The following is an 18,258-nucleotide window of genomic DNA, read 5'->3' as shown; positions in this document are numbered from 1 at the left end:
AATTACTTTTATCTTTAGTACTTTAAGTACAATTTTGATGCCGATACTTTTGTACTTTTACTTGCAGTATTGGTACTTTTACTTAAGTAAAACAATTGAGTACTTTTTCCACCACTGGAATTAATTAATCTGTCCACAGACGTTCTGATCTGCACAGCTGTTGTTGTAGTATGATAAAGGGGGAGGGGTTAGGGGAGGGGATGATAATGTGATGTCACTACTATATCACTGATTTGTTTTGTTATTTTCATTGGCACGTTTGACTGTCAAGGTTTCAGCCTCCAGGAACAAACCCTGAATACTAAAGGGAAGACATCATTGCACATGACAACCACACCAAGGGCTCTAATGAACTGTCACCTCATAAACATTAAACACATGAAAAACTGGAAATAATAAAAAAAACACGGCACACCATCTTTAACAGAATATGTCTAGTGTCTACATTGTTGTTATTGCTACTGTTACTTAAGTAAAACAACAAGTTTTACATAGAGTACGTTTTTCCACAACTGCTAATGTACAGTGTCTAACATCTCTCTCTCTCTCTCTCTCTCTCTCTCTCTCTCTCTCTCTCTCTCTCTCTCTCTCTCTCTCTCTCTCTCTCTCTCTCTCTCTCTCTCTCTCTCTCTCTCTCTCTCTCTCTCTCTCTCTCTCTCTCCTCTCTCTCTCTCTCTCTCTCTCTCTCTCTCTCTCTCTCTCTCCTCTCTCTCTCTCTCTCTCTCTCTCTCTCTCTCTCTCTCTCTCTCTCTCTCTCTCTCTCTCTCTCTGCCTCTCAGCTCCAGATAAAACATGCTGTCACCCAGGCTGAGATCCAGCAGCTGAAAAGGAAGGTTAGTTAAAGTGGAAAACCACCCATTTTCAACATTTTACTATGTCATTAATATACCTTAGAGCTGTTGTGTGGAAATAATAAAAAGTCCCCCCATTCTGTGTTTCCTAGAACTGTAATTATGAAAAAAATCATTAACATGGTGAAACACATCTTGATGACATCATCAAGATGTGTTTCACCATGTTAATGATTTTTTTCAGATCTCTAGTTCTAGGAAACACAGAATGGGGGGACTTTTTTATTATTTCCACACAACAGCTCTAAGGTATATTAATAACATAGTAAAATGTTGAAAATGAGTGGAATGCCCCTTTAACCATTCATCTTTCAAACACAGACAACTCTTCCATCCTCTACGAACGCCATACAGTCCGTCAAAAAAATTAAAATAAAGAAGCCTCCTGAAAGCCGGGAGCTGCCATCTGTTCGTCATCTCCGTTCCGTTCAGATATATAATTATATTAAAAAAAAGTTTCTAATAAAATACAGTTCCGTTTTTGAGTAGACCAACCTACGCAACACGGCAAAAACAAGCTTGGGCAACACGCCCTAGTCATGTATTATTTGATATTATTATTAGAATATGTTTTTCTTTTTTCATTATCATTATTTTTTTAAATCTTTAGGCTTACCAATATTATTCATATCTTAATTTCTGTTATTTAAGCTCAACTGGTAGCTTCTATAGGAAGGCCACTCGATAAGCCCCTTTGGGTTTTTTTTGGCACTTCCAGCAAATCATCTGGGGGGAAGGCCCCACGGTTCCCTGAAACAACATATTTTTAGATGGGGGGGGGGGTCGGGCCGATTACATATCATTTTTCTGGGTCCTTGACATGAAATGTTGAGCACCACACTGACACAGAAACATGAGGTTTTTCAGAAAACTGTCAGGATTTAGAAGACTTTTTTTTTAAATTTTTGACGTCGGGCCAAAATGGGTTATATCATGTAATATTCCTTCCCTGCAACATGAAAAGCAACACGTTCTCATCACCGTGTCCAGACTCATCATGTCTCCTCTTGATGTCTGAAGCCGAGGATGCCCTTTAAACGCGCCGCAGTGTTGACAACAACTTAATTCGATTCTGAGTCAACCCGTCTGAGTGTCAGCGGTATATAGGCAGGCTTGAGCTGCATACAGCGTGACCGACCGCCTCTCTTTGGCCATGTTTTAACCCCATTTTGACCTGAGGACGATTCTACAATTGCCTTCTAAATCAGTTTTCTAAGACAGTTTTTCTGAAAAACCCATGTTTCTATATGTCAGTCGATCAAACATTTTCATGTCAACGACCCCCAAAAATATATGTATTTTGCCGCCGACCACCATATGAAAATATGTAGTTCCAGGGACCTCCCAGAAGCAAATATTTGAGTTTAAACGTTCGCTGTGAAAGAATATATTTGAAGATTTGCGCCGCATTTTCACGATTTTTCAAAAATAGCAGATCTACAAGCTCGTAGCGCGCCACTCGTGGCGCGCTACGAGCTTGGTAGATCTGCTATTTTTCAATAGCTAAAGCATAGCATAATGCTAACACCAAAAGGGGTTCCCGCCCAAAATGGGTTAAACACGGTTTTCAATGTTGAGTCCACTTGTCCGGTGCCGCGAGGCATAATCTATTTCAGACGTCGTGTGGGAGTTTTATAGGTAGGCATCGAAGTGTACATCGGAGTTCACAGTCGTCACGACGTGATTTCATAGTCACTTGGATTCCACAGAATTTCAGTCGGCATTGTCTTTTTATGGAAGCATGTCGTGCACTTCAAAATAGTCGATCTGCTGTCTTGCAGATCGGCTATTTTCAGTTAAAGGGGCATTCCACTCATTTTCAACATTTTACTATGTCATTAATGTACCTTGGAGCTGTTGTGTGGAAATAATAAAAAAAAGTTCCCCCATTCTGTGTTTCCTAGAACTAGAGGTCTGAAAAAAATAATTAACATGGTGAAACACATCTTGATGACATCATCAAGATGTGTTTCACCATGTTAATGATTTAAGGTATATTAATCCATTGAGACCTGGAACGCATCCATGTCACGTTAGCGTTTAACCACATTAACCATTAACCCATTTTGGGCGGGAACCCCTTTTGGTGTTTTAAACATTGTTATAATTTAGCTATTGAAAAATAGCAGATCTACAAGCTCATAGCGCGCCACCGAGTGGCGCGCTATGAGCTTGTAGGTCTGCTATTTTTGAAAAATCGTTAAAATGTGCCTCAAATCTTTCCGAAAATTGTCATGATTTAGAAAACTTTTTTTTTTTAATTTCGACGTCAGGCCTGAATGGGTTAAGCTCTAAGGTATATTAATGACATAGTAAAATGTTGAAAATGGGTGGTTTTCCCCCTTTAATAGTTGTTGTAAGATGAACAAAGTGAAACTAGAATACTTGTTCAGAAGCATCTTCCATGAACCAGAACCACGGAGGGTCTCGGACCTTCCATAAAAGCTATAAGCTTAAAGCCTCAATCTGTGATGTATTCAACCGGTCGGCTGCCTGTGGAACAGCAGCAACACAGGTTTTAGTATCAAGGTTCAAGGTTGTACTTTGGGTTTTAGTATGATAAGAACACCTAAACATCGTCGTCATCGTACATAACACACTGCGTTTAACCCATTTAGGCCTGACGTCAAAATAAAAATCACACCCGTGTGAACTGAGTGGTGTAAGGTTGATTCAGCTGGAGTTTTTGTCCGATGTGAGGTATTATATAAGGTAAGGTATTATATAGCCTGATCAGCTCTGATCTGACGTAATGAAATCACACCCGGATGTGATTTCACAACTGGCTTTTTTTGTGCAGAAAAAATGAACACGGTTGCTACGGTCATCCAGTTCACCCGGGTGTGATTTAATTACGTCAGAAATTATTTTGAACATAGCAACCATGCTCATTTTTTTATGCAGACAAAAGCCAGTTGTAGGAGTGGTTTACACCACTCAAAAAAGTTTTCTGAAATAAACTATAAATATATGACATTGGCCGCCGACCCCCCATCTGAAAATATGTTGTTCCAGGGACCCTCCCAGTAGCAAATATTTGAGTTAAAAACTCACTCTGAAAGAATATATATTCAAAGATTTCAGGCACATTTTCACGATTTTTCTAAAATAGCAAACCTACAAGCTCGTAGCGCGGCACTCGGTGGCGTGCTATGAGCTTGTAGATCTGCTATTTTTCAATAGCTAAAGCATATCATAACGCTTTAAACACCAAAAGGGGTTCCCGTTCAGAATGGGTTAATTTATTTTAGGAAACAGAGCGCTATAGTCACAAATGACAGATTGGGACAAAGTTCAGTCACACAATTTTTATTTAGTTTTATTCCTTGAGTAAACAATGACCCCATGGGACTTCATTGCAATCAGACACTTATTAGGGGCAAGCTGGATAGGATTTGACAAGTAGGGCATGATGAGAATGTGTCGGACAAAACACACGTATTTGTCTTGGCACAGTGTGTGCCCAATTGTCCTCCACTTTCTGCTGTGTCTGTTGAAAATGGATTTACTAACTAAACACTCCTCGGAGCTCGAAACGTCTCTAGATTAAAAGATAGAGGGAGGGGACTGTGTGTGCTCCATCAAGGCCCACCAGCTAATTCAGACAAAGCCGCCCTGAAGGCATGCGTTCAGCAATCGCAAGACTAGCCTATTTCATTCGCTCTGAACAAATATCTATTCAAAGATGTGTGCCGCATTTTCACAATTTTTCAAAAATAGCAGACCTACAAGCTCCTACGAGCTTGTAGATCTGCTATTTTTCAATAGCAAAATGCTTAGTTAAAACACCAAAAGGGGTTCCCGTCCAGAATGGGCTAGCCAATGAACATTTGACAGACAACGATTAAATGTCCCTTTTACGAAACTACCGAAAATGCATTTTTTTCTTCCAAGGGCTTCCGTTCAAGCCAAGTATAACTATTGCTATAACCATATGGTTCACCGTTGTCTTTGTTCTAGGTGTGGTACTGTGACTCTTGTCATCCGTTAGACTATAGAGTTACTCCATTCTGGACGGGAAACCCTTTTGGTGTTTTAAAGGAGCATTCCACTCATTTTCAACATTTTACTATGTCATTAATATACCTTAGAGCTGTTGTGTGGAAATAATAAAAAGTCCCCCCCATTCTGTGTTTCCTAGAACTGGAGATCTGAAAAAAATCATTAACATGGTGAAACACATCTTGATGATGTCATCAAGATGTGTTTCACCATGTTAATGATTTTTTTCATACTTACAGTTCTAGGAAACACAGAACGGGGGGACTTTTTTATTGCCCCTTTAAGCATTATGTTATACTTTAGCTATTGAAAAGTAGCAGATCGGTGCCGCGCTACAAGCTTGTAGATCTACGTTTTTAACTCAAATCTTTACCACTACATAGAAACATGGGTTTAGAAGTCATTCATAGAATCGTTCTCGGGGTCTAAATGGGTTAAGGGCCAATCACACCAAGCACAATAACAGTCACGATAACTACAAATGTCATTTCAAAAATCTTTCTAACTCAAACCATTTCGTTTGGATCACTTCCAGGGTTTGTTAAGGTCGGTGTCGTGATCTTCACATATTAACCATGTGTTTGTACCAACTTGCAAGTGTGACTCGTTTCGCGGCAACCACACTGGTTATCATGAGACTGTCACGATATGGTCATATATTGACATGCCCATATATTTTCATTGACCAAAAAAATGCAGGTACAGGCTTTAGTTCCGACATACTATTGGTCCGACTGTCATTAGAACGACAAACTACCTCAAACCCTAACTTAACACTAAAACATTGCAGGTGACTAAAATGTGACTAAAACTAAATGAAAGCTATTCAAGAGACTAATTGCGAACGCAGTGAGCATTTACTATGAGACCCAGCAGATCACGTCTGTGTGTGTGTGTGTCTGTGTGTGTGTCTGTGTGTGTGTCACGCTGTAACACCACCCGCCCACCACCAGAGGGCGCAGCTGTATCACACACAAAAACACACACACACATGCACGCACGCACACACACACACACGCACGCACGCACGCACGCACTCACACACACACAAAAAACTTAACTTAAACAAAAACTTAACTTAAAAAAAAACTTAACTTAAAAAAAAAACTTAAAAAAGGAAAAACGCACACACAAAAAACTTAACTTAAAAAAAAACTTAACTTAAAAAAAAAAAAAAAAACGTAAAAGGGAAAAGCTTTAAGGAAAAACTTAAAAAAAACTTAACTTAAAAAAAAACTTAACTTAAGAAAAATCTTAAACACAAAAAAAAGAGAACTTAAAAAAACCTTAAAAAATTACGTAATTTATTCTAATTGTTGTTTTTGCAATTCACGAGCTGCGTTCGCTTCCCGCGTTCGCGCGTCTTACTTGTGACTAAAACTAAAATCAAAATGTGCTGCCAAAATCGACAATTTTCATAGTAATCTGCGACCTGTCACGGCCGCAACTAATGGCTGATGTCATCACAAGGCGTGATGGACTGACAACCCATATATGGAGTGACGGAGAGACAGGTTTTGCAGGTTTTCATAGTAATCTTTTTTTAAATGTTTTTTTTGTGGCTTTCGCCCTTATTTTTATATTTTTTTTATGGAGGGACAGACAGTAGGCTGACAGGAAATGGGGGAGAGAGATGGGGGAGGTCGTCGGGCCGTCGGGATCGGGAGTCGAACCCGCGTGGCACACTGCCAGACTTGGACTACCGGCCAAGGTGCCTGGACCACTGAGCCACGGCCCCCAGGCTATGTTTTCATAGTAATCTGATTGATGGTTATATTCTTCTTCCTCTTCATCAGCTGCATCACGCGGAGCAGGACAAGCAGCGCTGGCGCATGGACAAGGCCCAGCTGGAGCAGACGCTGCAGGAGAACAAGGAGCGCATGGAGAAGCTGGAGGGCTACTGGATGGAGGCGCAGAGCCTCTGCCAGGCGGTGGACGAGCACCTCAAGGAGACCCAGGCCCAGTACCAGGCCCTGGAGCGCAAGTACGGCAAGGCCAAGCGCCTCATCAAGGAGTACCAGCAGAAGTAAGTAACTACATGCAGGGCATTCACTTCTAGTTGACTAGTTGCCTAGTTTACTAGTCGACTAGTTGTTTAACTACCTATTATGTAAAAAAGAAAAAAAAGAAAAAAAAAACTTTTCTTTTTTTAAATAAATATTTGTACATTTAAAAACTGTGTAGATTGGTGACTATAACTATAATCTACCTGATCTTGAGGCCTACAAAATCGAGGTAGCATTTGTACTGACAAATGACAAACGCTGAGGAAGGCCATACAGGCCGAAACGTGTACGTTTTCATTCTCAGAGGTAAATAAAATCATGTAAAAGGACGTGGGTCAGTGACGTGACACCCCTAAAAAAGTGTTTTTTAAAAACCTTTAAATAACAGGAATAAAAATCATTTACTTTTGTTCTACTCACTCTCATCTTTATGGAAACATATTTTGTTTTTAGATATTTTATTGGAATCAGAATTTATTCAGCATTTTGTTGTACTTGTGCCTAAAATCATCATATGGTGTGACATGACAATAATTGTTTATAAAATGAAAATGGAGTACACCTTTCTTAAGTTACTCACTTTATCAAAGTCCTTTATCATAACTAACCTGTAATCCACTATAGTTTTGTGAAAATTTCTTAAATCTGTATATTATTTTCGTAATCAACACTCAATGTGAGGCCCATGTTGTCAGTCTTTCAACATATTTTGTATTTATTGTGACACAACTTTCTCTAAAATTACACAAATATTTGTGACTCTTCCTGATACTATTTGCTATGTAATCCATGAACATTAATGGTTTCATCATTAATAAAGGTATGATTTTTTCACTATTTGGAACGTCACACCAAATGATTTAGTGTCACATCGTATGATCATATCTTCATTTCTCAAAGCAAACTGTGTTTTAACCTACCTATTAGTGAGTACTGAACTTTACAGATTGATTAAACAATTACTCAGGAAAAACAGCAACAGGAAAATTGCTTTAACATTGAATAACATGCAAATGACTTAATAAAACAAAATTAAACACATTTTATTGTGGATAGTTGCAGATTTTAGGTGAAGCTGTTTAAAACAAATGTTTAAATGGACAAAAGAAACATGGGTCTTTGTTATTTATTGTTATATCTGTAGGAAAATACAGTTTGCATCATATGGTGTGACAAAAATGTCATATGGCGTGACAGGCAGACAGTCACACCATTATGATATAGTGTCACACCATATTATGTTTTCTGCACTTAACATAACCTTGAGGCTACTAGCTACACATTAGCATGCTAACAACATGCTAGCTATAACAAAGCAACATAGATTTACATGTAATTATGACCAAAAAATCTGATAACTTTAGCTTTTTTAATGAAAAAGGTGTCACACCCACAGACACTCGGATGAGTCGCATTGGTCAGCGTTCCAACAAGATCGTATTTCATGGAAATGTTAAAATGATAATTCACCACAGACACCTGTCATGCTATTGTAATGCAAGTGCTGAGCAGCCTTACTGAAGAAGGACCTCTCTATCCCAATGGGTGTCCAAACAATTGCCTGTTGAAATTTCCCAAAATGGTGTCACACAATATGATTTTGGTTTGGGGGACAAAATCTTTTTGATCAGAAATTACTGAAAACATTATGCTTGGACTTTGAAAAGATTAGGCTCACAAATAAACATCTATATTATATTTATGGAATTTTTAAAAGAATTTTAGCATTTTTTCCCCTTAGTTTTATTCAAGTTCCTACTTTGAGAAACAGGGCCAGGACCATATGAGTTTTGCTATGTTTGGTTGAAAATTCTGAAGAAATGAGGAATGAAATGTTTTAATCTTGAGTATGTTCACATGAAGCATAATGTCCTGCACAATATTCAGAAGGTTTTTGACAAATATATTTTTTATTTATACTCGTTTGACACTGAGGACAGCAAAGGACAGCATGTCACGTCACCCACCCAATGAGTGCTGGCATTGTCTTCACCTCAACAAATATAAAAGGAACCTGTGTTCCAATAGAGCACCCAAGTCCTGACATCACCCCGTCTTCCCCTGGGGAGGGGGGAGTGACGTCAATTGTTCCAACTGTGTTCCAAAAATAACCCAAACCACCCGAAATGTGACTCTGTGTCGTTTAAGCCACTTTGGGCGGGAACCCCTTTTGGTGTTTTAAGCATTGTGTTATGCTTTAGCTGTTGAAAAATAGCAGATCTACTAGCTTGTAGATCTTGTAGATAACTTGTAGGTCTGCCGTTTTTGAAAAATCGTGAAAATGTGCCTGAAATCATTGGATATATATACTTTCAGAGCAAGTTTTTAACTCAAATCTTTGCTACTGGGGGCGTCCCTGGAACAACATATTTTCAGATAGGGGTCGGTGGCCAATTACATATTTGGGGGTCCTTGACATGAAAATGTTTGAGAACGACTGACATAGAAACATGAGGTTTTTCAGAAAACTGTCAGGATTTAGAAGACAATTTTGTAGAATCGTCCTATAGGTCTGAATGGGTTAATGACATCGAGCCACATTTGATAACGTCTGTGCTTGGAGCAGGGATGGCCGATGTCGATATCCCATGTGATTAATTGCCGTTAATGGCCCGATAACCGATATAAAACTATATAAATCGATGTCGATATGATCTCATTCTGTATTTAAATAATAATAATTCAGAATCGGGCATATGAACGAACACTCAAACACTCACACCAAAACTAAATGTTGGCCCATATTCAAACATAAACAGCTTGTAGGTAGTATTTTTGAGTGGTGCAAACCACTCCAACAACCAGCTTTGTCTGTATCTATGTGTCTATGGTCCTCATTCACAAAGGAGAAATACACCGCAGTGTAACGTATGCGTAAACAGATACTAAATATCATCGTATTTCTCTGTCCGATCACGCTGCGATTTGCTCCCGTCGTATTCAGGGAAGCTGGTGTAATCACTTCATTTGTGCGGATCGCAGAGTGTAGCCTTTCCGCATTTTTCCCAAGCGATTCGCCTGGTGTCGCCTGGTTAGAACGCCCATCCCACACCATATAAGGCAACAGGAAATATCGAAATACGTCATCATAGCCTGCACCGGGCTTTAAATTATATACAACAGCCGCGATGAGCTTGTAGAGCAGTTAATTTTGACAGGCGGGTCTCTGCATGGACAGATCTTCAAGCAAACAGCGCAAGTTTTGTATATAATTATAAACGAAACTTGCCAACTTGGCACGCATTGCTTCACTCCTTGTTAAATGTCAGAACGTTAATAAGTTAACTGATGTTACAGTTACTTTCACATAATGAGAAAGAAGTTAATTTGTATTGTTCACCACACAACCAAATGCTATATTAAAACTCGGCAATGATAAAAGGCCCTATTGATTAGTCTACTGCGGTGATTGATTCCCTGCCCTGCACTGTCGGATTTGGAAAGCAAATATATCCAGGACATGCATGGACACAGGACATATTTTCTTTCTTTTTTTTCTTGTGGGATTTGGACTTAAGGCTATATTTCATCCGACCCAACTACGTTGTATGTTTCCTCAGCTGCAGGTAAGAGTTGGCTATTCTGTGTGGCGTCCGCATGTGATCAATATACATATTATAAATTAATACCACGACGCAAATGGAGGCAGATAGGTGCTTGCAGCAAATGCATTTAGGCCTACGTGAAACTTTAATTGGCTGAGTCTCTGTCAACATGCTGATCAGCGAGTTACAGTGGTAATAAAAATCATCATCAACAGCCTTTCTTGTCTGTCTGTCCGTCATGTTTGTGAACAAGCGCGAGTGGAGGTGAGCTGGCTTAAAACTATGATATGACTGGCCGACTTTCAAACACGCTGATGCCATTCATTCAAATAGGCTAATGTGGTCTTCTATTTTTTTAATATAGGGCTAATCCCCCCTCACACACACACACACACGCACCGACAGTCAGACTGACTCAAAGGAGCTCCATAACGAAACAATTTAAATAGGCCTATACTGCAGACATTACTACACTAAACAACGTTGGATTCGTACAGTGCAGAATGCAGATAAGTGTATGTTCTTATTATAATTGTGAGTTTGTTTTTTAACATGCAGCGCGAGTCTGCGAGACTGCGAGAGCCGATCTACAAGCTCACAGCGCGTTGCACTGCGAGTAGAAAGCTGTCAAGTGAGCAGCGCAATCGCGCATGCTAGAAATATCCTAATAAATAAATAAAAAAGGTGTCGGGCTTGCAGGGGCAGTTTCTGTATGGCACTCTAGGCTAACCTGCCTCTAGAATGCATGCATTTAGGCATACAAGTGATACTTGGCTTTTATATAGGCTATATTTTTTTTATGTGCGACCAATGTTGGGGACACATGCCTACATATTTTATCTGAGATTTGGGGACTTTTAATTGATTCAGCATGAAGACTAAAGCCTTCTTAATAAATCTACGCAAGCCGTACACGACCATGAGAGGTGGCGCAGCTTTCAGCGGAATTTCCGACCAACCCACGTCACCGTCAAGTTCACGTTCAAGTTCATGAATTCCCACGTAATGTGGGAATCCACGTAAATGCCTGTCCGCTCACGCTCCGCTCACGTAACGTCACTTTATGAGCGTAAACGCCGTTGTGAATGAGGACCTATGTGTCTATGTATGTGTGTACCTGTACGTGGCCCCACGTAGGGGTGAGCATGGTTGCTATGGTTAGTGTGTGACGTCACTGCACCACTCAGTTCACACGGGTGTGGTTTTTTTAAATTATTGTTGACCCTTATGAATGCTTCCCCCAGAAAACACTAAGGGCAGTATTATGCGTGTCTTAAGTACCATGTCTTATGACTTAACTTAAGACCTGGAGGCGTGGTCAATGCTGTTTGGCCACTCAGAATAGCCAAATGGCATTGATCACGCCTCCAGGTCTTAAGTTAAGTAATAAGACCTGGTACTTAATTAAGACACGCATAATACTGCCCTGAATGTGCAGCCTTCGTCGTCACGAAAGGCCTTTTTCAGCTTCACATTCACACACAATTATTGTAAAATAAAACATCTGCTAAAACGGACATATTATTTTGATATCGGTTCGATACCGATATACCGCATTTTAAGACCAACGTTGGCCGATACAATTACCTATTAATTGCCCTTCCCTCAGGGAAACTAAACATTATGTTCCTACTCTGATAAAATAGCTTGATTCTAGGCTTAAAATATCATGATGAGTATTAATGAATGGCTGATTTTTCAGTGTGTCCATAAAACACTGCTATTCTTCTCTATATGACACCATCTATGATTCCCCTATGGGGGGGATTTCAATAGCGGTGATCCAGGGCGATTGTGCCCTCTAGTGGCAGTGATGTCAAACTGCGGTGCTCTATGGATCCAATGTGTAGGTAGTTATAATTTAGTCACAAGCTCTCAATACTTTCTATTGATTCACTATTTTAGGAAACCCACCAACGCTTTCGCTATTTTTTTCTCTGGGCGTTTTCGCCCATGACATACCCCCAAAAAAATAAGGACACCATGAGCTTTGAAAGTTAACGGGAACCCCTTTTGGTGTTTTAAGCATTATGTTATACTTTAGCTATTGGACAAAAAACAGCAGATCTACAAGCTCGTAGCGCGCCACTCGGTGGCGCGCTACGAGCTTGTAGATCTGCTATTTTTCAATAGCTAAAGTATAACATAATGCTTAGTGAAAACACCAAAAGGGGTTCCCGTCCATAATGGGTTAACACATTTTGTTTGGACGTCTTTGAAAAATAAATAAATAAATAAAATGTCAAAAATAACATTGGGCACCCTGGGTCACTATTTTGAAAATGCTGAAAGGGCACACAAAGCATTAAATTGGGCAGGTGAGGTGGAGTAATGTGTGTGTCTCTTAAATTGGGCAGGTGAGGTGGAGTAATGCGTGTGTGTCTTTGGTTGGGCAGGTGAGGTGGAGTAATGCGTGTGTGTCTTTGGTTGGGCAGGTGAGGTGGAGTAATGCGTGTGTGTCTTTGGTTGGGCAGGGAGGTGGAGTAATGTGTGTGTGTGTCTTTGCTTGGGCAGGGAGGTGGAGTACTTGAAGAAGGAGACCCAGCGGTGTGCACAAGATGGAGCTGAGACCTCACTGCTCAAAGAGGAGTCGGGACAGCTTCAGGAACAGGTGAGACCTCCATCCCTGCTGCTCAGAGACAACCTTTTCCACCGGTTGGGAACCGGTTCAGTTCAGAACCAGTTCTTGAGCCATGAGCGCTCCAAAATTGGAACGTTAATATGAATCGAGTGTGCAAAACCATACCGTATATTAAATTGTTTATAGGATCAATATAAGTAAATTCATATTATGATAACCCTTCCACAGTAGTAGCTTTTTCATATATATTTTTTTTTTCCATATTTTCCTATATATATATATATATATATATATATATAATGCCTAATTTGCACATTTGTAATACAATAAATCATTATCTAAGTAATCGACTGGGGGAGTTTCCTAGTGAGAACTATTAATTATATTTTTACCTATCACATACGTATCACGGTGAAAATAACAAAATGTGTGATAAATATGAAAAAGCTACCACTGTGGAAGGGTTATTTACTTATATTGACCCTGTAAACAATTTAATATAGGCATGGTTTTGGTGTGGTTAGGGCTTTAGATTGACTAGCCTATATAGAGTGTCGCAGTCCCGCCCCCTACCAGGGCCCAGGAAATGATTCCCTGTTAATTTTCCTCATAGACTTTTCAAAAAGTATTTATTTAAAAACCTCTCTCGTACAAAGCCAACTCTTGTCATGACAAATCATGACAATAAACACAATTTTTTGGGCCGAACAAAGAATTAGAAAGAAGAAAAAAACGGCAGGTTACAACACTTTCTTTGTTTTTCTTCTTTGTAATTATTTGTTTGGTCCAAAATATTGTGTTTGTTGTCATGATTTGTCACGACTCCAGTTGGCTTTGTCCGCGGCGTAACCGCCTTTAAACTAAATACTTTTTGAAATGTCTATGGGAAAAATGCATTGGGAATCATTTCCTGGGGCCTGGCGTCGTCATGAAAGGGGCGGGACTGCGACACTCTATATACTGTATGTCTGAGAAAATCTGTATTTTTGTCCTACACAAAGGACCACTGACAGTGAATGGAGAATTTACGTCATATGTGACTAAATGTGACTGAGGGACTGCCATTGGATTTTTTTTGAATTTTCGTTTTTTTCATGTCATATGAAAGCAGGGAATCATAGCTTCAAAATGACATATTGGTTCAGTTTGACCCACCAGTTTTGGAGATATGGCTTATAGAGTAATGTCTTGCAGAAAACAGCGAGTTGAGAAAACAGGCTTGAAAGGTTCCCTTCTGTGGTCTCTTAACATTACACCTAGCTGCATGTTTAAGCATTTATTTCATATTTACATGTCGATTTCAGCTCTGACACTTATTTCAGACTTGCTCTAGTTAGTATGTGAAGAGTCTGCCTGTGCTATTAACTCAACTCAACTCTGGTGAAAAGCTGGCATTTGCGCGATGGCAGGCTCTCATTCAAATCTGGTCACATATGTGTCTAAGCAAATCGACATGTTACGTCCCAGTCTATGGTTACGTCATGATGATGATGATGTATGATGATAAGAGAGCGCCCCTCACTTCACACTGTGTGTGATTTGTTTTTTTCTCCCTTTTTTCTTCAGGTTGCCGACCTGGAATGCAGGGTTGAAGAGCTGAAGTTTGAAGAGCTGAAGTCGGAGCCTTTATAATATAATGACGGCCTTTGATCATCCATTCCCTGGTAGTACCTCCATCACGACGACAAGCAAAAGGACTTTGAGCATTAAGATGGAGGACGACATGATAGTGTTGTTGTACTTTTTACAGTGAACCGCAGGGTATTTCTTGTCTCTCTCTCTCTCTCTCTTAACGTTTTAAAGCTTGGTTTCTGGTTGCCTACCGCAGCGATTCTCAACCTTCTGATGGGGCCGCCCGCGGCAAGGGGTCATAGCAAGCAACGGGGCCCCCCAAATAATTGGCAAACACGATACGATTTTAATGATAATATAACGATATTTAACCCATTTAGGCCTGACGTTCGCTCTGAAAGAATATATATTCAAAGTGCCGCATTTTTACGATTTTTCAAAAATAGCAGACCTAAAAGCTCGTAGTGCGCCACTTGGTGGCGCGCTATGACTATGAGCTTGTAGATCTGCTATTTTTCAATAGCTAAAGTATAACATAATGCTTAGTTAAAACACCAAAAGGGGTTCCCGTCCAGAATGGGTTAAAAAAAGACTATACATATGAAATTATGTTTCTTAAAAAAAAAAAAAACGAAAAGAAAAAAAAAGTCCATTGATCCAAGCCAGAGCACAATCAATTGATCGATCACAAATACCATGTTTTGAAAATGCACGTGGCGAGGCCCAACAGAGTACGGGGGTGGGCCACGATCGCTTTTTCTAAAAAAGAGATTTCCAAGGTGGGCCCAGAATGATCCCAGGAAAGGTTGAGAACCACTGGCCTCCCTGTATATGTATGTATCCTCAGGCTTTGTATTTCTTGCATTATGATCTTTTTATTCTTACCGTAACCCCCCTTTTTAACCCATTGTTTTACGTTTTCATATCCCCGGGGGGGGGGGGGTATAGACGCGAGACATTCAGTCAGTTCTTAGCCGTGGCTATTCCCCCCCGTCGATTCCCCAGAGTTCAGTATTTCTAACCCCACCCATTTTGTTCTTTTCTTTGTCGATTAGAAACCATGCTTTTTTTTTTCTTCTTCCTTTTTTTTGCGTTTTAATTGCCAAAATGAAATTCCCCTTTTTTTTCCTACTGGTTTTGTGAAAACTTTTTTTTTTTTTTTTTTTTTCCCTTCCCCCTCCCCCCCCGAGTTTTGTACAGATGTGATGAATACCGTACGTGTTTTATTATCAAACAAAGTTTGGCCTGTACATATTTTATTAATGTGTATAACATTCGACATAATATAAACTAATGAGATTTGAGGTTGAGGGGAGGGGGGGGTGTGTGTATAGTTTATGTGACTGAGGGGAGGGGACGCTGTGTAAATTGGAAGGAAGGAAGGAAGGAAGGACGGAAGGATACTACTACTGCTGCACTGAGGAGGATGTCGTAGTCGAGCGTCGTTGGTGGTGAATTCACTGGAAAACGTGTCAAAAAGAAAAGCCGAGAAGGAACTCATGGACCGAGAGAAGAGGACCGTACGTACACAAGTCTGCTGAAATGTACAAAAAAAAGCCCACAAAGGAAACGTACGTGGGTCTCATCACCGATATATTCTGTACCAACTGCTGCCTACTTCCCGGAGCACTTTGTGTGATATTTTAGTTTTGTTCTTTTGTTGTTCTTTTTTTGTTCTTTTTTTACACATGGAACTCTCCTATGCTTTATGAACGAGTAAATGATCCTCTGGTAGTTCCGAACCCTCTCGTGTAAAAAACAAAACAAAACAAAAAGGAAAAAATAAAACATTAAAAAAATAAAGACCAGAGGAATAAGCCTCCGAAACTGCTGTGCCACAAAGGAAAACGGATTCCAATCTTTTCTTCTTTTTTTTTTCCTTTTTTTTTGCGTCTCCCTTCTCTTAAAAGTGGATGTTGTCAAAAAAAAGGACTTGTGTAACTGGTACTGGACTACTGCTGTTTTATGGAAAACGCAATTGGAACGTGGGGGAGCGGTCTATAAGATTAACAAAAATGGCCGCCGACCAGCAGCAAACATTGCAGAGACTCTTAACCAGCAGCTGCACTTGAAACAAACACACACACACACACACACACACACACAGTGTGCAGCACACAGAATACACACTGCCAGGTACAACATGCCTGTTACGCCCGATTTTGGTTTGCGCCGCCGGAAATGACCGATCTACAAGCTCACGGGTTGTCGCACCATATAGGGGTAGAAATGGGATTTTTAATGATTCCAGGTTTATTTTAATGATTGTCTCAAGGAAAATTCCATGCTAGAAGGCTTTACCTAACTTTATTTGTAGTTATGTCCCCAACAAAGAGGTCCAGGTGTTGTGCAAAAGTGTATTATTGGCTATTTCCCCTAATATAAGACCTCAATGGGGGTTGGGTTTTTGTGCTAATTTGCTTATTTCCATCGAAATAAGTAGTAAAGTGTGCGGCTTGGGATACAATTTACATTATGAAGAGAGGATATATACAAAAAAATGATTTTTGAGCGGTGGAAATAAGCGAATTAGCACAACACCCCATAGCCCCATTCAATTCAATGCAATTCATTTAGGGCTTATGGTAGGGGAAATAGCCAATAATGCGCTTTTGCACAAAATAACACCTGGACCTCTTTGGTGCAGGGGGACGTAACAACTACAAATAAAGGTAAGAAAGCCTTTTAGCATGGAATTTTCCTTTAACAGTCCCCTTTACAAATTCCTATATTAAAAAATGGACCCGCATGGGTATTCTCAGAGTGGGTGGCCCTTGCAATGGAAGAGTTTATATAGCACAGCGTTTCCCGAACTAGGGGTCAGGACCTCCATGGAAGTTCCCAAATAATGTTGGGAGGTCAACATTGTTTCCTCACTCAACAGTAAACAAACCAACACACTGTATACAGGGTATCTGCACATTTGTAAAGTTGCAAATTAATAACATGTAAGACCTTAAAGTTATCAGAAATGTTAAGTGGCAAAGATTGTGGGGAAATAGCCAATCAATCCACAAGTTCCCTCAGGTGTTGAGCTTGTAGTTTGGCTATTTTCACTATTTATCTGTGGAACCAAGTCAAAACTTAAATGTAATGCCTACAATTCCAAGTGCTTGTCGGGGTTATTTTATAATCCTTGATTATTATAAGCACAGTACAAGTACAGTATCGGTTCAGCTTCTGACACGGACAGCGTGTGATAAAACGTTTTTTTTATCACGGTTTTTATCACCAGATCACAAACCCTAGACGACGTTGTGAGCTTGCAGTTCGGGGCAATTTCCCCGCATGAGACTTTTCAGCGGGCTTTACAATTCACGCACACCTTTAAAAAAAGTGAACTTGAGTCTTTGTGTCAACCCCATTTACCAGTATGTTTGTATAGTTCAGATAAGACTGAAATATTTTAAAAATGATGCTCTTAATGTTTATAACATAGCGGGGTGGAATCGTGAGCTTAACGGGAGTTAGAAGACGAAGCGAACAAAACTGACAACGAAAGCAATGCAAACGGGTTAGAACAAAAGTCAAAACTGTATGGCAGTGGTTCCCTAAGTGGGGTCCGGGGACCCCCAGGGGTACCTGAGGAAGTTCCAGGGGGTCCCCAGCTAAATGATAGTTTGGAACCAAATGGACCATTGTGGGTATGTAACTCAGAGAGTGTACAAATGGAACCAAATGCTCTGAGTTAAATTAACATT

The 18,258-nt window shown here is 40.0% G+C and overlaps 1 protein-coding gene across 1 annotated transcript in view; it reads left to right on the top strand.

The window, feature by feature from the left end:
• The window catches only part of LOC306919574 (neurabin-2-like), a gene marked incomplete at its 5' end in the record, with an annotated part of 89,375 nt that extends 72,386 nt beyond the window's left edge, over positions 1 to 16,989 (top strand). Inside the window, 4 exons of the mRNA XM_079532334.1 lie at positions 780 to 833; positions 6,650 to 6,879; positions 12,919 to 13,015; positions 14,552 to 16,989. Coding sequence (XP_079388460.1) covers positions 780 to 833; positions 6,650 to 6,879; positions 12,919 to 13,015; positions 14,552 to 14,617 — 447 coding nt within the window. The 3' untranslated portion in view covers positions 14,618 to 16,989. The remainder of the gene's footprint in view (positions 1 to 779; positions 834 to 6,649; positions 6,880 to 12,918; positions 13,016 to 14,551) is intronic.
• Between the last annotated feature and the right edge of the window lie 1,269 nt (positions 16,990 to 18,258).

This window comes from Electrona antarctica (assembly GCF_951216825.1).
Source record: "Electrona antarctica genome assembly, contig: scaffold_26, whole genome shotgun sequence".
Lineage (NCBI taxonomy): Eukaryota > Metazoa > Chordata > Actinopteri > Myctophiformes > Myctophidae > Electrona > Electrona antarctica.
This window is presented reverse-complemented; position numbering and strand designations above follow the sequence as displayed.